The 19,514-nt window shown below is 30.6% G+C and overlaps 1 protein-coding gene and 1 pseudogene across 2 annotated transcripts; both read left to right on the top strand.

Moving 5' to 3' along the window:
- The first annotated feature begins 971 nt into the window (after nucleotides 1-971).
- LOC149510844 (uncharacterized) lies at nucleotides 972-9,781 on the top strand (annotated as a pseudogene). Its single transcript, XR_016334645.1, has 7 exons — nucleotides 972-1,945; nucleotides 2,037-2,190; nucleotides 2,276-2,426; nucleotides 2,601-2,779; nucleotides 8,426-9,011; nucleotides 9,085-9,412; nucleotides 9,530-9,781. The product of XR_016334645.1 is annotated as an uncharacterized LOC149510844 (transcript).
- Nucleotides 3,146-4,663, top strand: LOC149510845 (uncharacterized). The gene is made up of 4 exons (XM_089756218.1): nucleotides 3,146-3,891; nucleotides 3,990-4,079; nucleotides 4,174-4,272; nucleotides 4,441-4,663. The coding sequence occupies exons 1-4, from the start codon at nucleotides 3,715-3,717 to the stop codon at nucleotides 4,540-4,542; spliced, it is 468 nt and encodes a 155-aa protein (XP_089612344.1). The 5' UTR covers nucleotides 3,146-3,714; the 3' UTR covers nucleotides 4,543-4,663.
- Nucleotides 9,782-19,514: the final 9,733 nt, after the last annotated feature.

Here is a 19,514-nt window from a genome sequence, read left to right as displayed (position 1 = left end):
TGATATTAATAGTATAATTTGGATTTTTTTTTGTCAGAAAAAGTTGGTCATGTTAACTTTGATTCTTGACCAATTAAAAGGAATTGATGTTTATTTATAGAACTGATGAACCTTTTATAGTTAAAATCTGTGCTCTTTCCAGTATTTTTTGAGTGTTAAAGCTATAATTCCTCATAAATTCAAGTCTACATAGATTGCAAGGAATGAAAATTTTAAAGTTAAATATATGCAACTAATTTGCTAATAATACTAACTTAATTGCACTGAAAAAGTATATTCAAGTAATCGAATTGAATTAAACTAGAAAAAGGTTGAAGAAATTTTATGGCAAAAAGCCGGTTTAAGCTTTGCTTTCTTTTCCTGCATATGTTGAAAGTTGTCATTTTATTGTATCTCTCACTTTGTTTTTATTTTTGTTTTGTTATTAACCAATACTTAGGATATTATTATTATTATTATTATTATTTTTACTTTTAATAAGATTAAAATAAAAACGTTCATGGATTGAGCTGCCCATTAAGCTCGTGAGACCAAGCCTGATCGAGGTAGAGCGAAGAATATGAATTTTTAAATTTCATTCTAATTTGATTCGATATGAATCACTATTTTATTAATAGAAACTAAAATTTATTTATATTTAAAAATATTAAAATATTATCATATTTTGGCTTAAATGGATGGATCAGATTGGCCTTGATGAAACTTTAAAATTGATATTTGAGTTTAATCTGATCTTATTTATGAACACTTCTAAGCTAAAATGAACAAATTAGTAAAATAAAAAAAGGAAAATAAGCAGGTAATTATGTACATATTTGGGGAGAAAGTGTAGGATAGGGTGATTTGATAATTACCCTAAGATAATAAAAACACAACAAAGGACAAAGAGAGGGAGAAGAGTTTTCTTTGCTCGGGAAAGCAAGCACACACACTAATTTTAATTCAAAGTGAATATATATGCATTACAAATATAAAGTTTCCTAAGTAATTTCCTATTCCAATTACTACAAAATACAATTTGTCTCCACTAAATTTCTTAACAACATGAACAACCCGTAAATCAATCAAAGTAACAAACATCATGATTTAAAACAAAAAAGTCATAATGAGATCTCACAATAGTCATGGATGCGATTTCCTAGCAGCATGGCTGCAAATTCATCCCTCTTGGATGAGTTACATGCATATATTCTTTGTATGGATCCATGCATGATCAGACTGATAATTTAGGTAGACATAAGGATATTATTGGTTAATAATGACTACTTTGACTAGTCAAGGCAAGGAAAATGTGGTCGTGGACTTTGTGGAACGGTTGTTGCCTTCTTATCTGACCAGTAATATAGAGAGTTCATTATGATTTAAAGCAGATTAACAATTTCACAGACAAACACAAAAAAAAATTATGGGCACAAAAACTGGAGAAGTTCAGGGAGATTCTAACCCTGATTATGACCGCCAAAGTGAAGTGAAGGCTTTTGATGATACAAAAGCCGGTGTCAAGGGAATAGTAGATTCCGGGATGACCAAAATTCCTCGTATGTTCATTGATCAGAACTTTATCCTCGAGAACAACTCGAGTTGTGTCATTTTTCATCAGTTAAGTGTCCCACTCATAGATCTCCAAGGTATCAGGGAGGACTTAACTCTGCGTGCTGAGGTAATTGAGCAAGTTCAGATTGCTTGTGAGAAGTGGGGTTTCTTTCAGGTGGTTAACCATGGAATTGCTGGAAGTGTTTTGGATGAGATGATTGATGGGATACGTAGATTTCATGAACAAGACACTGAGGTGAAGAAAGAGTTCTATACCCGTGACACAACTCGCAGAAAGGTGTTGTATCTAAGCAACTTTGTACAAGTCAAAAGCTGCTAACTGGAGTGACAGTTTGGGTTGTTTGATGGCTCCTAATCCACCTAACCCTTCAGAATAGCCTGAAGTTTGCAGGTATGTGTTAGTCATTTATCATATAAGAATGGTTTCATTCCATCCCTGTGCTAGCTCTTGCTAAAATTTTCTTTTACAAATCACCTTGCAGAGACATAGTGATGGATTACTCCAAGCGAGTGACGACATTGGGGTGTAAACTGTTTGAAATGCTGTCTGAGGCCCTTGGGCTAAGATCTGGATTGTGCTGATGTACTGCTCCTCATGGGCCATTATTATCCTAAATGCCCTGAACCAGAATTAACATTGGGAACTAGCAATCACAAAGATAGTAGCCTCATCACCATACTTCTGCAATTATTATGCTAAATGCCCTGAACCAGAATTAACATTGGGAACTAGCAATCACAAAGATAGTAGCCTCTTCACCATACTTCTGCAAGATCAAATGGGCGGCCTACAAATTCTTCATGAGAATCAGTGGGTTGATGTTGCATGCATTCCTGGCGCTTTGGTAGTAAATATTGGAGATTTTCTACAGGCAAGTCTATCTCCAGAATCTTGAATATTGTATCTGATGATGTGCCTTTTCATTGTGAACATAATTAGAGTAAAGAATTTGATATTTGTATAGTTTTGGTTTTAATTATTGGAATTGAGCCAATGCAGAATGTATCAGAAAATATAAACAGATTTATTTCTTGTTTGAATGCAGCTTCTTTCCAATGACCAGTTCAAAAGCATTAATCACAGGGTCTTGGCGAAAAATGAAGGCCCAAGAATATCGGTGGCATGCTTTTTGACAATAGAAGATAATGCTGGAAAGGCATCAAGACTTTATGGGCCAATCAAGGATTTAAAAAAATCACATGGCATTTTAAAATTAAAAAAAATTTCACATCAACAAAATTAATGTTATGTCATCAAATCAATATCCAAGTCAGTCGGTTTAACAGAAAAAATTAGACGCCATTAATGATTGAACCAAAATTACAAATCTCAAAAAGTATAAATAATGCCAATATTAAAATCATTATAAAAGGATTAAATCTACATTTTTAATCTGAGTAGATGACTAATATAATATATATATATATTTTAATCTGCAGTAATATTAATGCTTAAGTGCTGAACGAGGTTTATAAGTTAAACCTTCTCTTTTAAGTTCTAGATCTCATGGATGCCATAAATTTTATAATGATTGGTGTTGGGTAGCGGTTACTATGTTGTGTAAAGGATAAATAAAGAGTGTTAGGAGTATGCACTCGAGCATTTGGCCCAAGTGGCTGGTGCATGATTCTTAGCTCAAAGATCAGGGTTTGAATCTCCTGTTTTCCCGCATCCAAAAGAATGTTTTTAGTATAGATTTTTGTTGATTGAAACATTCTTATTTGTAGCCGTATTAGTAAGTTTATTTGTTTATATTTTGCACCATAATACGGTTTTGAGATTGTTATCCTATCTATTGATGGTGGAGTTTGAAATTCCAAAAGGGTTTTAAAAATTTTCCATGTCCTGGTTAATATGTAAATAAGGAAATCAATATTGAATTTTGAAATTAATATGGTGTGTTTTCTTGAGACAATGAAATCAATATGTTTAACTAGAAGGACACATGGAAATCATTCAAAGTTGCTAGAGACTTTTTTTTCAAAATTGAATGTCTGTCTATGGAATGATAATCTGTAATTCTGTTCACCTAAGTGGGGTTTTCGGAAAGCTATGGCCTATGTGAATATGATGTAAATTTTTAACATTATCCTTGTGTTTGAAGGTAATTTTTTGTCTGCACATATAATTTTCCATAAAACTTAGATTAGCTAAAACATATGTACGTATGTATGTATGTCATGCTTGTGTCTACTCTTACGTTATGTGTTCATGTGTATAGGTTTAATAAATTTGGTGTTGATGGAGGGCCAGCAGCCGAGGTATTGAAACCAAAACTCAATGTCTTCTCAAAGATCGTGTCAGCTCATACAGGGGTGCGAGTGCCAGAATTTGATGTAAGAATTGCTATATTTCGCCACTGAGAGAAACCTCTTTGTTCTCTGCTCATATCATGTTTTTCTAATGTCATGACTCTTGGACTTGTTATTTACAGATTAAGTATCTAGTTGCTGCTGCTGGTGCCTTTAAGGGTGTTGGAGGTATTCTTTTTATCTTTGGCAGCAGTGTCGGAGCTTATCTTCTGGTTTGTTTTATGGTCTTATGTGTTATTTTCTGGTAGTAGTTCAATTATCAACTAAGTCAACTGATAAAAGTATTACACTATTCTTCTTTTGTAGGTTCTGCAACAGGTCATTCTTACTCCTATATTGTATGACTTCTACAACTATGACATGGAAAAGAAAGAATTTGGTCTACTTTTCACAAAGTTCTCACAGGTTAGTATTTGATAGTATTTATTTTTCCATAAGGAATAAGGGTTGATTGGTGTTTCCATTTCTTCCTTCTGATTGTACATTTCTTCTTGATGATTCTTTTTAAACTATAGATGTAGATGATGAAAATTTCAATGTATTGTTTCTAACTGAATTTCCTTTACTTCTTAGAACTTGGCGCTGTTAGGGGCATTGTTCTTCTTCATTGGCATGAAGAACTCAATCCCCAGGAGACAACTCAAGAAAAAGACTCCAAAAACCAAAACAGTTTGAAGAGGAACATCTGGTAAACCAAGGGTGTACTTTCTTGTTCAATATCTGCTTACTTGATGAATCCAGATCTATTTTTTATGCTTATATCAAGGTTTTGTTCCTTCAAGATTAGGGGAAAAAGGGCATATTACTTTGACGGTCTGATACTGATAAATACCAAGTTAAGTTCATGTCTATTAATTGAGTTTCAGAAAGAATTTGATAATTTTGCTTTTGAATCTGCTGCTTTTGTTTTTTTTTTCTGGTTTTGCCCTTTTTCAGAGAATTTTTAATCATGGATTCATGGTGCTTGTTGATGTTATATATGAGGAAACATACTTATTAGGTAACTTTGGGGTCATGTGCAAAGTGTGACAAGTGACACTGATTTTAAGAACCTTCAACTGTTGAGAAGTAGAACGGAGAGCAACTAATTAATTTTAGTTGAACTGCACTCTGCTAGTCATCTATCATAGGACATTGTTTCTATTTGCTACTACATAAAGTCCTGAATCACTTCCTGCAGGTTAAAGGGTTCTTATTACCTTTGATATTCCCTTAGGATCTGAGAAGTCATAGATTTATTTGATTTATTTGGATGGTGATCAGACTAGTTTCTGAGAGATTGAAAATAACGATAGTAGTAAGATTGAATATTATAACGGTGAGATTAAAATGAGTAATGGGGATTTGTTCTTAGATCGGGGCCAAAATCCCATTCAATTCCATTACACAAATGGAATATTCCTAGATTGCGCTTCTGCATTGAGAAGCATTTGAGATGAACATAGCTTGGATGAGTGCATGAACCGACTGCTACATTTTTTCCTTTGCTACAAGAGGAAAGATATATGTTACGCTTCCTCAATAGTCAAGATGGCTCTCTCTCTGAAAGTGATTGGCTGGATCAGGAATTGCTAATGTATGGTCAATGATAATATAGGTCTAAAATGAGCCCTTGCAGCACACGAAAAGAGATTCGTTTGAAATTTGTGTATCATAACGAGAGAAAACGAGGTATCCATGAGGAATGTCATTAGCTAAGCTTGTCGTCAGTTAATTTCTACACGAAACTGTGAAAATTGTTACTGTTATCATTAAGAAATCAAACAGCCGGGCGAAGTGTTGCTATTAGCCTCGTGTCTAGGCAAATTCGTTGGCCTAATTCTCAATTTCATAATATTTTTATTTTTGTGAATTTGAGTTGAAATTGGTTTTGATGGAAATAAAAATAAAAATAGAAGTAAGATTAATTAAAAATTATTTTTATGTTAAATAATACCTGTGTTAATAAATAATTAAAAACTAATCAAATTATAATAATATATTAAATAATATATTTTTTTATCTTCTTTATTATTTATGTAATCTAATTTTTTATTTAACTCATATTAATTATATAATAATTTATTTATTTATATTATATAATAATAAGTTTATTTATTTATTAGTTAATTATTATATAATAAAATTATTTATTATATTAAATCAATGAAATTATATCATAATTTTTAAGTAAAAAAAATTAAAATATAAAACTAGATGAGAGAGACTTCTTAACACTATAACCCAATAGCAACAAAAAAAAAAGAGTATACTGTTATCCAAATGGATTGTGATGACTAGGGGTGTAAACGAGCCGAGCCGAGCCGAGTAGTGAGAAGTTCGAGCTCGAGCTCGACTCATAACTCGGGACTCGATACTCGACTCGAGCTCGATCGAGTTTTATTTTTAAGCTCGAGCTCGATTCGTGATCGAATTCGAGCTACTCGAGCTCGCTCGATTAAGCTCGATTAATATGTAAAAATAAGCTCGATTCGTATATTCGACAAGAGTTCGATTATTCATGCTCGAATTCGAACTCGAACTCGAACTCGAAATATTTTATTAATTAAAATAATAAAAATATATTTAAATATAAAAGCTTGATTAGGCTCGCGAGCTACTCGAATCAGATATAAGAATACTCGAATTCGACTCGATCGATAAGTCGAGCTACTCGAGCTCGAGCTCGACTCGACAATAATCGAATCGAATTCGAGTTTTTTTCGAATCGAATCCGAATAGCTTACGAGTATTAATATATCATTTACATCTCTAGTGATGAGATTATTGAGCAAGAAAGTTCTCCAATTGTACAGTGCTTTGGTTTTGTTTGAATCCAAATGAGTCTTAAATAGCAAAATCAGTGGCACAATTTTACAGTATCAAAATGAATTCAAATATGAAATTTCTCAAAAAACTTTAATCCCATTTTCGAATTATTTAGACTTGAATTGACAAAAAATAATGAAAACTTAAATTCGAAATGATTTTAACTAGAAATGATTCAAAATCAAAATTCACTTTATCAAAATTCGTAATAACCTAAACTTAATACTAAAATTGCAAAATTTGATTATCAATTTTTTTTTTTAAACTTAAAATCAAATTGAATCTAAAATGACACATATTCATGGTGATATGAAATCGAGATAATTGAATTCAAAAAAAAAATTATAAGCATATAAAAATACTTACATTTATGTACATATAATTTATTTTTCTCATATCAACTTTGTAATCTAATAAAAGAGTTATCTCTTTTTTAATTTTTCAAAAATATTATTAGAAAATAATTATGTGTATGTTTCTAATGTGTATGAATATTTAGTAATGTTATTCCACATTTGTTAAGTTTTAGAATCCATTTGAATGAACGATAAAATTGAAAATAATGGTGGATGTGAAAATGGTTACTGTAACAGTAAGATTAAAATTAATGGTGGGATTATAAATTTGAATATAAATACAATAGTGACAGTAAATTAAATTATGATGAGGAGAGAAATGATTATTAAGAATGTTAAATTAAAATTTATAGGTAATAAAAAATTTAAATTATTTACTATTTATAAAATAAATAAATAAATATATTAATAATTATTAAACTATTTTTATGATAAATAATAATTTTATTAATAAAAATAATTTAAAAATATAATATTTTTATTACATTAATTAACAAAATTATTTTATATTTTTAAATAAAAATTAAAATAAAAAATTAAATTATAAAAAGATTTTTATCTCTTCAATATAATTGAAAGGGTAAAAATACAAAAAAGAACAAAGGCAATCCAACGTTTGATCACTGGACCCAAAACAACCAGTGAAAAAAAAAAACAGATTTTCTCACCACAGCTTAAACATCCAAACTAAACTCAATGCGATCTGCACAAATTTTCATAGTAAACTTAACCCCACTGGAGGTAGTTTGAATCCAAATAAAACCTTAGTTTATATGTGATCTTATATGTTAAGTTCATCCTCTCCATCAGTTATCATTTGGCTTACATTCAGTAGTAATATTCAGCAAGCAATTAATGATCATATCGTGAAAATTTTTATTAAAAATAAATAAATAAAAATTAAAAATAATAGATTAAAAAATTTTATTACATAGATCAAACATATAAGATTTTAAAAATTTTAATGAATTTTGATATACTTATTAAATATATATTTTTAATAAAATTGTTGATAAAATTTTTATTATTGAATAAGTATCGATTAAATTTTTATTATAAATAATATTATAAATAATTTTTATATATTATTTATTTTCATATTAAATTTTATCAACTTAAAATTTTTTTTATTAAATTATTTAAAAAAATCTTATAAATTTTATCTACATAACTTCACTTAAGATTTATCTTAAGGTACATACATTGATCTATCAATGGCAATTCTTATCTGGAAGCTGCCTGCTATTACAAGTCAAAAGCCTCGATCAGTTGCCATGTCTCCATAAAAAAGAACCCCACTTAAAGACTTTTCTCTGGTCACTTTCATCACTTTTTGTTGTCATCCCAAAACTCTTGTTTCCCCCTCTATTTATTCTAATTGCCTTGATTGTTAGTTACCAAGATTGTGTTGAGCAAAGGGGCAACCTCCCGAAACAAGAAAAGAAAATGGTGGTAGCCAACACAGGTGAGGTCCAGACTACATCGCAACCTGAATATGATAGAGCAAGTGAAGTTAAAGCTTTTGATGACACAAAAGCTGGTGTCAAAGGACTTGCGGATGATGGAATTACTGAGGTTCCTCGAATCTTTCGTCAACCACCAGATAAGTTTGAGAAAACCTCAGTTCCAGGTGGCACCCAGTTTACTCTTCCTCTTATAGACCTTGAAGGAGTGAAGAAGAATCCAATTACTCGAAAGGAGATTGTTGATGAGGTCCGTAATTCATCAAAGCAATGGGGATTTTTTCAAGTTATTAACCATGGAATTCCAGTGAGTCTTCTAGAGGAGATGAAGGATCGTGTACGGAGGTTTTACGAACTAGATGCTGAAGTCAAAAAACAGTTCTACACGTGATAATTTGAAAAAAGTGGTCTACAATTGCAATTTTGATCTGCATACTGCCCCGGCAGCTAACTGGAGAGATTCTATTTTTTGCTTAATGGCTCCAGATCCTCCTAAGCCGGAAGAGTTGCCAGAACCATTCAGGTAACTATTAGGGTAAAAGTTAACCTAAAAAAAAATTAACTCTCCCTCACTCACCCGCATAATTTACCTGCAGGGATATAATGGTGGAGTACTCAAACCAATTAATGAGTTTGGGTTGTTTGCTCTTTGAGTTAATATCAGAAGCTCTTGGATTGAATCCTGACCACCTGCTGAAGATAGATTGTGTAAAGGGTCTAGGTCTGCTGTGCCATTACTATCCGGCGTGTCCACAGCCAGAATTGACTCTAGGTGCTAGCAAGCATGCTGACAGTGACTTCTTCACGGTGCTTCTACAAGACCATGTTGGTGGCCTCCAAGTTCTTCATGAAAATCAGTGGATTGATGTACCTCCAACTCCTGGGGCTTTAGTAGTTAACATTGGAGATCTGTTACAGGCAAGCCCGATAGATTTCTGTTATTAGAAATTAGTATGGAGAGTGCATTACAAAGTCAACATCAGCTTCATAGCTATGCAAGTGATCCATTTATTTTGTGTTTGCTTGTTTTTACAGCTTATATCAAATGACAATCTTATAAGCGTGGAGCATAGAGTGCTGGCGAATTGTATAGGACCCAGAGTATCAGTGGCATGCTTTTTCGTAACAAGTTTTCAGCCAAACTCAAGATTATATGGACCTATCAAGGAGTTGTTATCAGAAGATAATCCAGCAAAATACAGGGAAACTACTGTGATAGAATATCTTACCCACTTCAATGGAAAAGGCCTCGATGGAACTTCTGCCCTGCAACATTTCAGGCTATGAAATAGCCCCTTGAAGACAAAAGGGAGCATTTGCATAATCGATAGTTTGTGATGGAAGACTTTGGCACATCTCTGTAATATTTTTGATCATGTATAACTAGAATTAGAAAATGGAAGTGGTGGTTATATATCCTATCTATAAACACAAGTATTGTTGATTGTTGAAATTGGTGTCTTTCTGATTTGGCCATTGAAACTATTGCTCCAGGAATCTGGAAAGCTTGAAAATATAATCTTGACAGATACAGAAATGAATACCTGCATCAGATAATTAAAAAAATCTGAAATTTACTATTATGTGTCAATCATTTAGTTATTGAACAATGAGATATAATCATTTGCACTCTCAATTTTCACCTTTTGATACCACTTACTATCTCAAAGCCGTTCAATTTTGGACCAGGAAATGTGTTGACAAGAAGAGGGTGTAAATTTTAAGCCAAGCATCATACTCAGCAAGCAAAGTATAGACATTCAAATTAAGGAATGGGGACGTGGTCCATCAGAGTTGAACTTGAGGTGGACGCTGGTGGCAAGTGACAAGTGGCAAGTGGCATTAAATCTTAGGCGGCTGCGATAATAAATGTCATTACGTGTAGTTCTGTGGATTTACTATTAAATATAGATTAGAGGAGTTTTTATCAAATTTTTTTTGTTAAGATATGATTGGTGACTTAATTAGATTTGATCCATGAAATTAGATTTTAATTTTGAGAATACGATTACATGTAAGGAATGTTATAGCACTTCTACGATATTTATTTAAAGGATGAGACTAGTTTGATTTCAAATTATCAAAGCCGTAAAAATGTTTATGTTTTATGAAAATATTTAATATTAAAAATTAATATTAAGATTATCCTAATAATTTGGTAGTAATTTAAGATAATTTTTTCACTTCAAGAGTATTTATGGAGACTGGTGTCTCATTCTAAAGAAGCTCCGTCATCGGATTTATTAATATATTTTATTCAAAAAAATTAGTAAAGCCCTTCAATAGTTTGGTAAGATTTACTTTGAAGTAGATCTTCCAATAATTTGGTGAGATTTTGTTGAAAAGATATTTATAAAATTTTATTTTCTTAAGAAAATTTATTAAATTTTTTAATAGTTTGATAAGACTTAATTTAAAAAATAATCTTTCAATCGTTTGGAAAATAAAACTATTTTTATTTTTTTAAAATTGATTTATAAAATTTTTCAATAGTTTGGTGAATTCTATAAAATTTAATTGAATGAAAAACCCTAGAATAGTTTGGCGGGATTCGAAAATATTTTTTTACTTTATTTTTTATTTTTTATTTTCTTGTTTTTATCTTTATCTTTTTTTTTGTTTTCAAAAATAAAATAACAAAAAGAATTTTTACAAATAATAGAACTATTCAAATAAAAATAAAGTCAGCAAAATAGAATAAATAATAAAAGAAAATTGAAAATAAACTTAAAATAATAAATAAAATAAAAATATATAAATAAAATTGAAAAAAGAAAACTTGTGATTCGAGTTAGGTTAGCGATCTGGTCAGCACGTAGGTCAACGGGTTACGCATAAGTTTGAGGGCCTCTAAAATGCTGCTATTTTGGGTTGCTATATAAGCCACCATTCAGCATTTTGCCTTAGAAGATCTCCATTCTCTCTCTTTTTACCCATAAAATGCTCTCGCCTCTCTCTAAAACCTAGCCAAGAACATTACCAAAAACTAAAAAAGTTCACCGATTTATGAAAAAATCATCAAAATTCCATGGAAAAATTTAAACTTTCGTCGAAAAATTCATCAAAAAATTCAAGTGTTTGTCCAAAAAACTCAAATTTTCCAAAATAAAAACCTAGAAAATTTCTAGATTTTTTAGATTTCCTTATAACCCTTTCAAAGCCTTAATCTTAATCCTAAAAACTTAAATCTAAACCTAAAAACTTAAATCAAAGCCCAAAAACTTTAAACCCTACCGAGAATCAAAATCCCATAAACTCTCTATCACCCAAAAACTGTTTCTAGAGTAATAGCCAAGCTTTTCCACCAAAATTTTCATATGTCCTATTATCTGGAATCTTAATTCAATTTATAGGCATACATATGATAGATTTTAGGAAATGGACAGAACCAATCCCAAGCTTGAATCCTAGGATTGAATTTTACCTGAACCTCAATTTAGGTCTAGGTTCTTTACTGATTTCCTGAATTGATTAAAATTTCCTGAATTGATTAAAATTCCCTTGATTTGGGTTCTGATTGACCCTTTGACTAAATTTAATTCCAAGTTTCAGTTTTTTTGATTGTCGATTAGGAAAGAAAATAAAAAAGAAATAAATAATAATATAATATAATAATAATAATAACATATAATATAATACTGTACTATAATAATATACTATGCATAAAGAATAATAACAATAATAATAATAACAAAAATTGACCCTGTATATAAATGAGTGTTTATAACTGCCTCTTTTTACACATCCCTGTTAGACAATGGTGATACAAAGATGTAGATACCCATGTTGTCCTAATCTAAGAATATGAGTTAAATTAATAAGCAAGAATGACTGGGACTGAGCCATAAGTCAAAAAAATGATTTGGACTTAACCGAGATCAAATAGTTGAGAAAATGATATGGACTGAACCAAGATCCAAAAGTCAAAAAAATAATCTGGATTGAGTCGAGATAAAAAAGTTAAAAAAATAATCTAGATCGAGCCAAGATCGAGAAGTCAGAAAAATAATATGGACTAAGCCAAGATCGAAAAGTCAAAAAAATGATCTAGATTGAGCCAAGGTCGAATGACTGAGACTGAACCATAAGTCTAAAAATTGAAGTGACTAGGGTCGAGTTAAAGTCAAAGCGATCGAGATTGAACCTCAAGTCTAAAAAAATGATTTAGACTGAGTCAAGGTCGAATGATTGGGATGAAACCACAAGTTAAAAAATTGAAGTGACCAGGACCAATCGAGGTCGAAGTGACTGGGAATGAATCACAAGTCTAAAAAAAATGATCTTGATTGAGCCAAGATCGAATGATTGGGACAAAATCGTGAGTCTAAAAGATAAAGTGACCAGGATCGAGTCGAGGTTGAAAATAAATGACCAAGATAAAATCATGAGTTAGAAAAATGATTTAGATTGAACCAAGATCGAATGACCGAAAAGAAACTATGAGTCAGAAAAATGATTTGGACTAAGCCAAGATTGAATCATCGAGACGAAATTACGAGTTTAAAAGATAAAGTAATCAGGATTGAGTTAAAGTAAAAAATGAATGATCGAGATGAAAATATCAAGTCTGAAAATTGATCTAGATTAGGCCAAGATCGAAAATGATTAGGATAAAATCATAAGTTTAAAAGATAAAGTGACCAAGATCGAGTCAAGGTCAAAAATAAATGATAAGGATGAAACCGTGAGCCAGAAAAATGATCTGAACTTAACTAAGATCAAATAATCGGGACAAAACTATGAGTCCAAAAGATAAAGTGACGAAGATTGAGTTGAAGTAAAAAATAAATAACCGGGACTAAATCACGAGTCCAAAAAATGATATGGATTAAGTTAAGATCAAATGACTAAGATAAAATCATGAGTCTAAAAGATAAAATGACCAGGACCTAGTTGAGGTAAAAAATGAATGACCAGGACGAAATCACAAGTCAAGAAAATGATATGGACTGAGCCAAGATCGAATGATTAGAATGAAACTGTAAGTTTAAAAGATAAAATGATCAGGATTGAGTTGAGGTCAAATATGAATGATTAGGATGAAACCACGAGTCTAAAAAATAATCTAGATGAAGCCAAGATAAAAAATGATCGAGATGAAATTGTGAGTCCAAAAGATAAAACGACTAGGATTGAATCGAGGTTGAAAATGAATGACCAAGACAAAATCACGAGTTAAAAAAATAATCTGAACTGAGCCAAGATCGAATAACTGGTATGAAATTACAAGTTTAAAAGATAAAGTGACTAGGATTGAGTTAAGGTAAAAAATGAATGATCGGGATGAAATCATTAGTCTAAAAAATAATCTAAACTGAGCTAAGATAAAAAATGATAGGGAAAAAATTACGAGTCTAAAAGATAAAGTGACTAGGATTGAGTCAAAGTAAAAAATGAATGATTGGGATAAAACTATGAGTCAAGAGAATGATATGGACTGAGCCAAGATCGAAATAAGTGATAAATGATGATGCGACGATACAAATGCATGTCCTATTTAGTATACAAATATGAACACAATGTGTGTAATGTAGATGTTACTAAATCATGCCATGAAGTTTCAATTGTAATAACAAGGTTCTCAAGATTCCACCATCTCATGTATTCTTTCCCAGCTTCTTAGCATCTAAGAACAAATTCTGTCAATCAATCCATGTCATTCTTCTTATCTGGTCATAACTTATAGGTTATGTTAAACAATCTATTATTGAATTTATCATTGAGTCACCCTGTTTGCCCCATTGTAAATTATTTTCTCATGCATATTTCATTTATCTTATCTTAGATTTCTTTAAAAAAAAATAGAAAACTCTTTGTGAAAAATGTCATTTATTTATTTATCATCATTCAAATCAGTGACAGACATGATACATTTTCTTGGTTCATTCAAAGAATGTTCATTTGATGAAGAATAAGAAAAATGGGTCTTTATTATTGAAAGAATAAAAAGTATGGTCAAGAACAACTCAAAGGTGAACAAAGATAAAATGCTGGGATATTAACATCCAAAACAATGATTATTCAGACAATTTTGAACTCAAATTTAGAATCATCTTTCAGAAACACATTTATCAATATCTTTAATCTTTAAGTCAATCATCCTTATTCCTAGGACATTCACATGAAGTTATTTTTTCAAGTTTTCATTTTTACTTAAACTATCCCTTTGAGTTTTTCATTTAAGTTTTTTTTTTTTTTTTTTTACCTTTTTTTTTTTTGTATTTTCTTGTTTTTTTTTGGCACACCTCTTTCCTGTTTATCCTTTGATCCATTAGTGATATTTTGATCAAAACTTCAACCAATCCAATGGTAAATTTGCCTTAACTTAATTCATGATTCTTCAAATCAAGTATTCACATTTAATCAAAATGGACTCTTAAGAGATGTAACGTAGGCTAGGTAAGGGATTATGAAAGAAATGGATAAAACAAGCTCAAATTGTATTTAAAAGGTTATCAAACCAATGATCATTTCTTTATATAGAACACATTGGCATTTTACCCTATCAATTTCTTCTTTATTTTTTTTATCACTTTTCAAGAAAATTTTGAGCACCATAGGGCTTTACCCCTAAAATCACTAAGAATAGACAAGCTTTTCAAACTTTGCCCCTCAGTGTGGAGATGATCCTTGGTTAAGGCTTTTCGAAAGAAATTTTCAACAGGCTCAAATTACCCTTGAAATCACTGAGGATAAACATGTTTCTCAAACTTTGTCCTTTAGTGTGGGTGTGATTATTAATTAGGACTTTTCAAATGAAATTTTTAATAGGCTTAAATGGGGTAACAAAGGATAATTTTACTTTTTTTTTTTTTTAGGATAGAAAAAAGATAGCCATTTTTCATTTTGAATAGGAATACTCTCAATGAAGAATATTTACCAAAAGTAGATTTATGAATTAACAATTACAAAGAACATGTGTTGCATCCCTTTTGAGATTTTTCACTAGATTTATCTTCTTTTTATTCAACAATCTTAATAAGTTAACATTCCCTATCTCTCAATCAAATCATCATAAATAATATTTTTAAAATCGAATCTTGAATTATCATCTTATTTGAACATTCATTATTTGAAATTAAAGAATGGATATGAGAAGGTAAAAGTAAATAATAGTGATTCATACAAAAGAGAAAAGTCATGAAATGTATCATATCTATCACTTTTATTAAAATGATGAAAAATAAGATAAAATTCAAGTATAAAAAAGAGATCTATATTCTCAAAAAATTTTAAGATGATAAATAATTTCAATCAACCTTCTCAAAATTATTCCTCTTGGTGATTAAGCAATGGGCTACCATTGCATTAGATGCCATATTTCTACCGGTATCAAAATTTATTAGTCTTTTTTTGATCAAACTTTGTACCTTATATTTCAAAGGGATACAATTTTTGATGGAATGGCTAGCCATCCCATAATGATAGTCACAGTGAGCAGTGAAATCATACCATTTGGGATAGGAAGATTCAAGTTATTTTATAGGAATGAGAGCAATCAGGTGGTTTTTTTAAAGTTCTTGGTACAAATCTGTGTAACTCATAGAAATAGGGTCAAATGTAGGTTTTTTTAGTTTCATGATTTCCACACACCACTTATTTAGGGTAGTTAGATAAATAGAGGGCCTAGCTATGGATGGATAAGAAAGTTTTATAGTTGATTGGTAGATTGCAATAGAAGCATGACTCACAATAAGATGATATGTGGGATAGACCGGCTAAGGGTAATTTTTGAATTACTGTCTTTTGAAACTCATAGTTTGAGTCTCATTTTTTTTTCTTGGACGTATTTTTAGCAATAGATGACTCTTTTTTTTCTAATTTACCACTTTTGATTACATTTTCAATGATCTCCCTTGAAATCACCATATCGATAAAATTGTTAGTCACATTTCTTATCATTTTCTTATAGTATGACGACATTAAAGTGCTTGCAAATAGCATTGTCATTTTTTTCTCTATTAGGGGAGGTTATACCTAAGCAGTGATATCCCGTCATCTTTGGACATACTTCTTGAAAGATTTAGATGCTTTCTTATCCATTCCTTGCAATAAAAGGCGATGAAGAGCCATATCTATGATGTGGTGATATTGGTTAATAAAGGATCGAGTCAAATCTTTTCATGATCTTATGCGAGTTTTATCGAACTAAATATACTATCTTGTAATAGACTTGGGCAAGCTATTTTGAAACACATGCATGAATAGTTTCTCATTGTTGGCATATGCTGTCATCTTACAACAATACATTATGAGGTGTGTAATGGGTTATTTAGTACCATTGTACTTTTTAAATTTTGGTACCTTAAATTTTGAAGGAATTACAACATCTAACACCAAACAAAAGTTGACAGTATCCATTGATTCATAGAAATCAGTGTTTTTTACAGCTTGCAATATTTTTTCAATCATGTTCATAGCTTGATTAGTCTTAGAGTCTTTTAAGGGTACAGTTATTTACAACTTCACTTATTCTTTTGTCTCATCCAATTTGGGGATTTGAATAGGCTCTTTTGTCTTTTCAATGAAGACAAGATTGGTGTAACTCTGAACATTCCTTTGATCGGGTATATAAGGCATTCTTAGGTAACTGTACTTTGAAAACGTGGTTTGTTATGGCTGAAGGCTTGGAATGGTTTAGGTTTGATGTGGATTGAAATCTAGAGGATACTGTGACTTAGTAATTTCATGTGAAGTATTTTCTTCCACATCTTTTTCTTTATTCATCTTATCTAGAGCTTCAAGGATCTTATTTAACTTTTCTTCCATTATTTTTGAGCTTTTTCCAACTTTTTGAAACAATTTGCATTATCCTGATCCATTTTTTTTGTTTTTAGCTCAGGTATAACATTGGTGTTGAGCTATCTTCGAACCTTGATTTTCATAATATGCAAATTTAAAATGATGTTTATGAAACCTTCAAATTTTGTATGAGAATGAAAGCAAAAAAAAAAAAAAAATGCATAAATACAATAAGGAGAATTTACTATATAACAATTGTTATTAAGGAAAATTTTTATTAAATTAAAAGTCATTTTTAACCAAATATAATATTTCATCCACGAAAAGTCTAAAACTACAGAAAAAAGAAACCCATAACCCATCGATACTGGCTTTCCACTTATTAAGGAAATCCATCAATTTTTGACCATGTGCTCCTACTAGTGGCATTCTTGCCTTTCATTTTTTAATTATTTCTACCATGTATTTGGCTTTGTAAATAACCACAATGATTTAATCAAGCAAAGACTTCAACTAGTTATGTTTCTTCACATATGGTTATTTCATTTGCTGACATTCTTTAGTCATAGCCTTCATTTGCTTTTTGATTCCTATCACTACTCCATTTAGCATCAGATGTGCTTTTAGGCTTCAAAGAGCATTGTATCCTTTTTTTGTAGTTTTGCTTGCAACTATCTATTTTTTTGTAAAAGTTGAGCCAATTCTTGATTAGTGGATGACCTTGTTGTATTAAGATCAATGCACAAACTCTTCCATTCATCATTTTCTTGTTCTAGTGTTTGGACTTCTTTTTTTAGCTTCTTGTTTGCAAGCTTCAACTCCTCGAACTCTTTTTTTAGGCTAGTAGAGAACTTTGCTAGGCTTTTCATTAATGTAATTGAGATTTTCCTTGTTAAAAATTATTTTGTGGCAAACACTCCTTAATGATATGAATGCATGATAAAAGAAAAGTGTTAGCAAAAAAAAAAAAAAAATACAAAGACCAATATATAAGTTAATAGAAAAAAAATGTATAATCTTATAAGTAAAACAAACATCCAATCATGTATCTTATTTAAGATTTTCTAACAGAAGGGAAGGCATAGCTTTACCAAGGTTCGGACCCTTAGGGGTTAACTATATGTGGCTTGGATTACTTATAGAAGGTTTATAAATTGTTTTTTACATCATTGTTTATTACAGACTAGTAAGGCACCTCAATCCTCACCCATTATAGGCTACAAGCAAAAATGGTTCAATTTGAGTGGGAGTGTTTCGCAGGCCTATGTAGAGACATGAAATCTTACGAGGGCATAGGTACTTCACTCCATTCTAAGAGTATAGCTCGGGTGGAGAGCTTTATGTTATGCCTATGTAAATGAATGACAGATATATATATAGATGAATAACTAAACAAAATATAAACAATGAAAAGAAAGAAATAGGAAAGAAAGAAAATAATCTCAAATTTATTAAGTAAGGCTTTGATAATAAGAAATCATTTACTAGCCTAACTTTCGATGTCCCCAATGAAGTCGCCAAACTATCGTAATTTATAGATCTGTAGACCTACCACTATACATGGATTAGAGGAGTCGCCTTTAATCCTTTTTTGTTAAGGTGTGATTGGTCACTTGATTAGATTTGATGCAAATTTTAGGTTCGAGAGTACGATTACGTGTAGTGAAGGTTATAGCACCCACATGACACCCATTTAGAGGATGGTACTAGTTTAATTTCAGATTATCCAAGCGTTGAAAATGTTTATGTTTTATCAAAATATTTAATATTGAAAATTAATCTTAAGATCACCCTAATAGTTTGGTAGCAATTTAAGATAATTATCTCACCTTAAAAGTATTTATGGAGACTAATATTCCATTATAAAGAGGCTCCGTTATCGAATTTATTAATGTATTTTATTCAAAAAAATTAATAAAATGGCCCTCCACTTGTTTGGTAAGATTTACTTTGAAGTAGATCTCTCAATAGTTTAGTGAGATTTTGTTGGAAAGATATTTATAAAATTTTATTTTCTTGAAAAAATTCATCAAATCTCCAAATAATTTGATAAGACTTAATTTAAAAAGCAATCCTTAAATCGTTTGAAGGATAAAACTATTTTTATTGTTTTGAAATTGATTTATGAAAATTTTCAATAGTTTAGTGAATTTCATAAAATTTAATTCAATGAAAAATTTTCCAATAGTTTGGTGGGATTCGAAAATATTTTTTTACTTTATTTTTTATTTTCTTGTTTTTATCTTTATCATTTTTTTTTGTTTTAAAAAAAATAACA

Source organism: Durio zibethinus, chromosome 27 (assembly GCF_047325235.1).
Source record: "Durio zibethinus cultivar Kanyao isolate XHJ-2024 chromosome 27, ASM4732523v1, whole genome shotgun sequence".
Classification (NCBI taxonomy): domain Eukaryota; kingdom Viridiplantae; phylum Streptophyta; class Magnoliopsida; order Malvales; family Malvaceae; genus Durio; species Durio zibethinus.
This window is presented reverse-complemented; position numbering and strand designations above follow the sequence as displayed.

Bases quoted from the DNA above. Each gene is read 5' to 3' on its own strand.
- LOC149510845 (XM_089756218.1), top strand. From the start codon at position 3,715: ATGTACGTATGTATGTATGTCATGCTTGTGTCTACTCTTACGTTATGT. The intron at 3,892-3,989 runs GTAAGAATTGCT...TGTTATTTACAG, and splicing joins TGCGAGTGCCAGAATTTGAT to ATTAAGTATCTAGTTGCTGC. The intron at 4,080-4,173 runs GTTTGTTTTATG...CTTCTTTTGTAG, and splicing joins GTGTCGGAGCTTATCTTCTG to GTTCTGCAACAGGTCATTCT.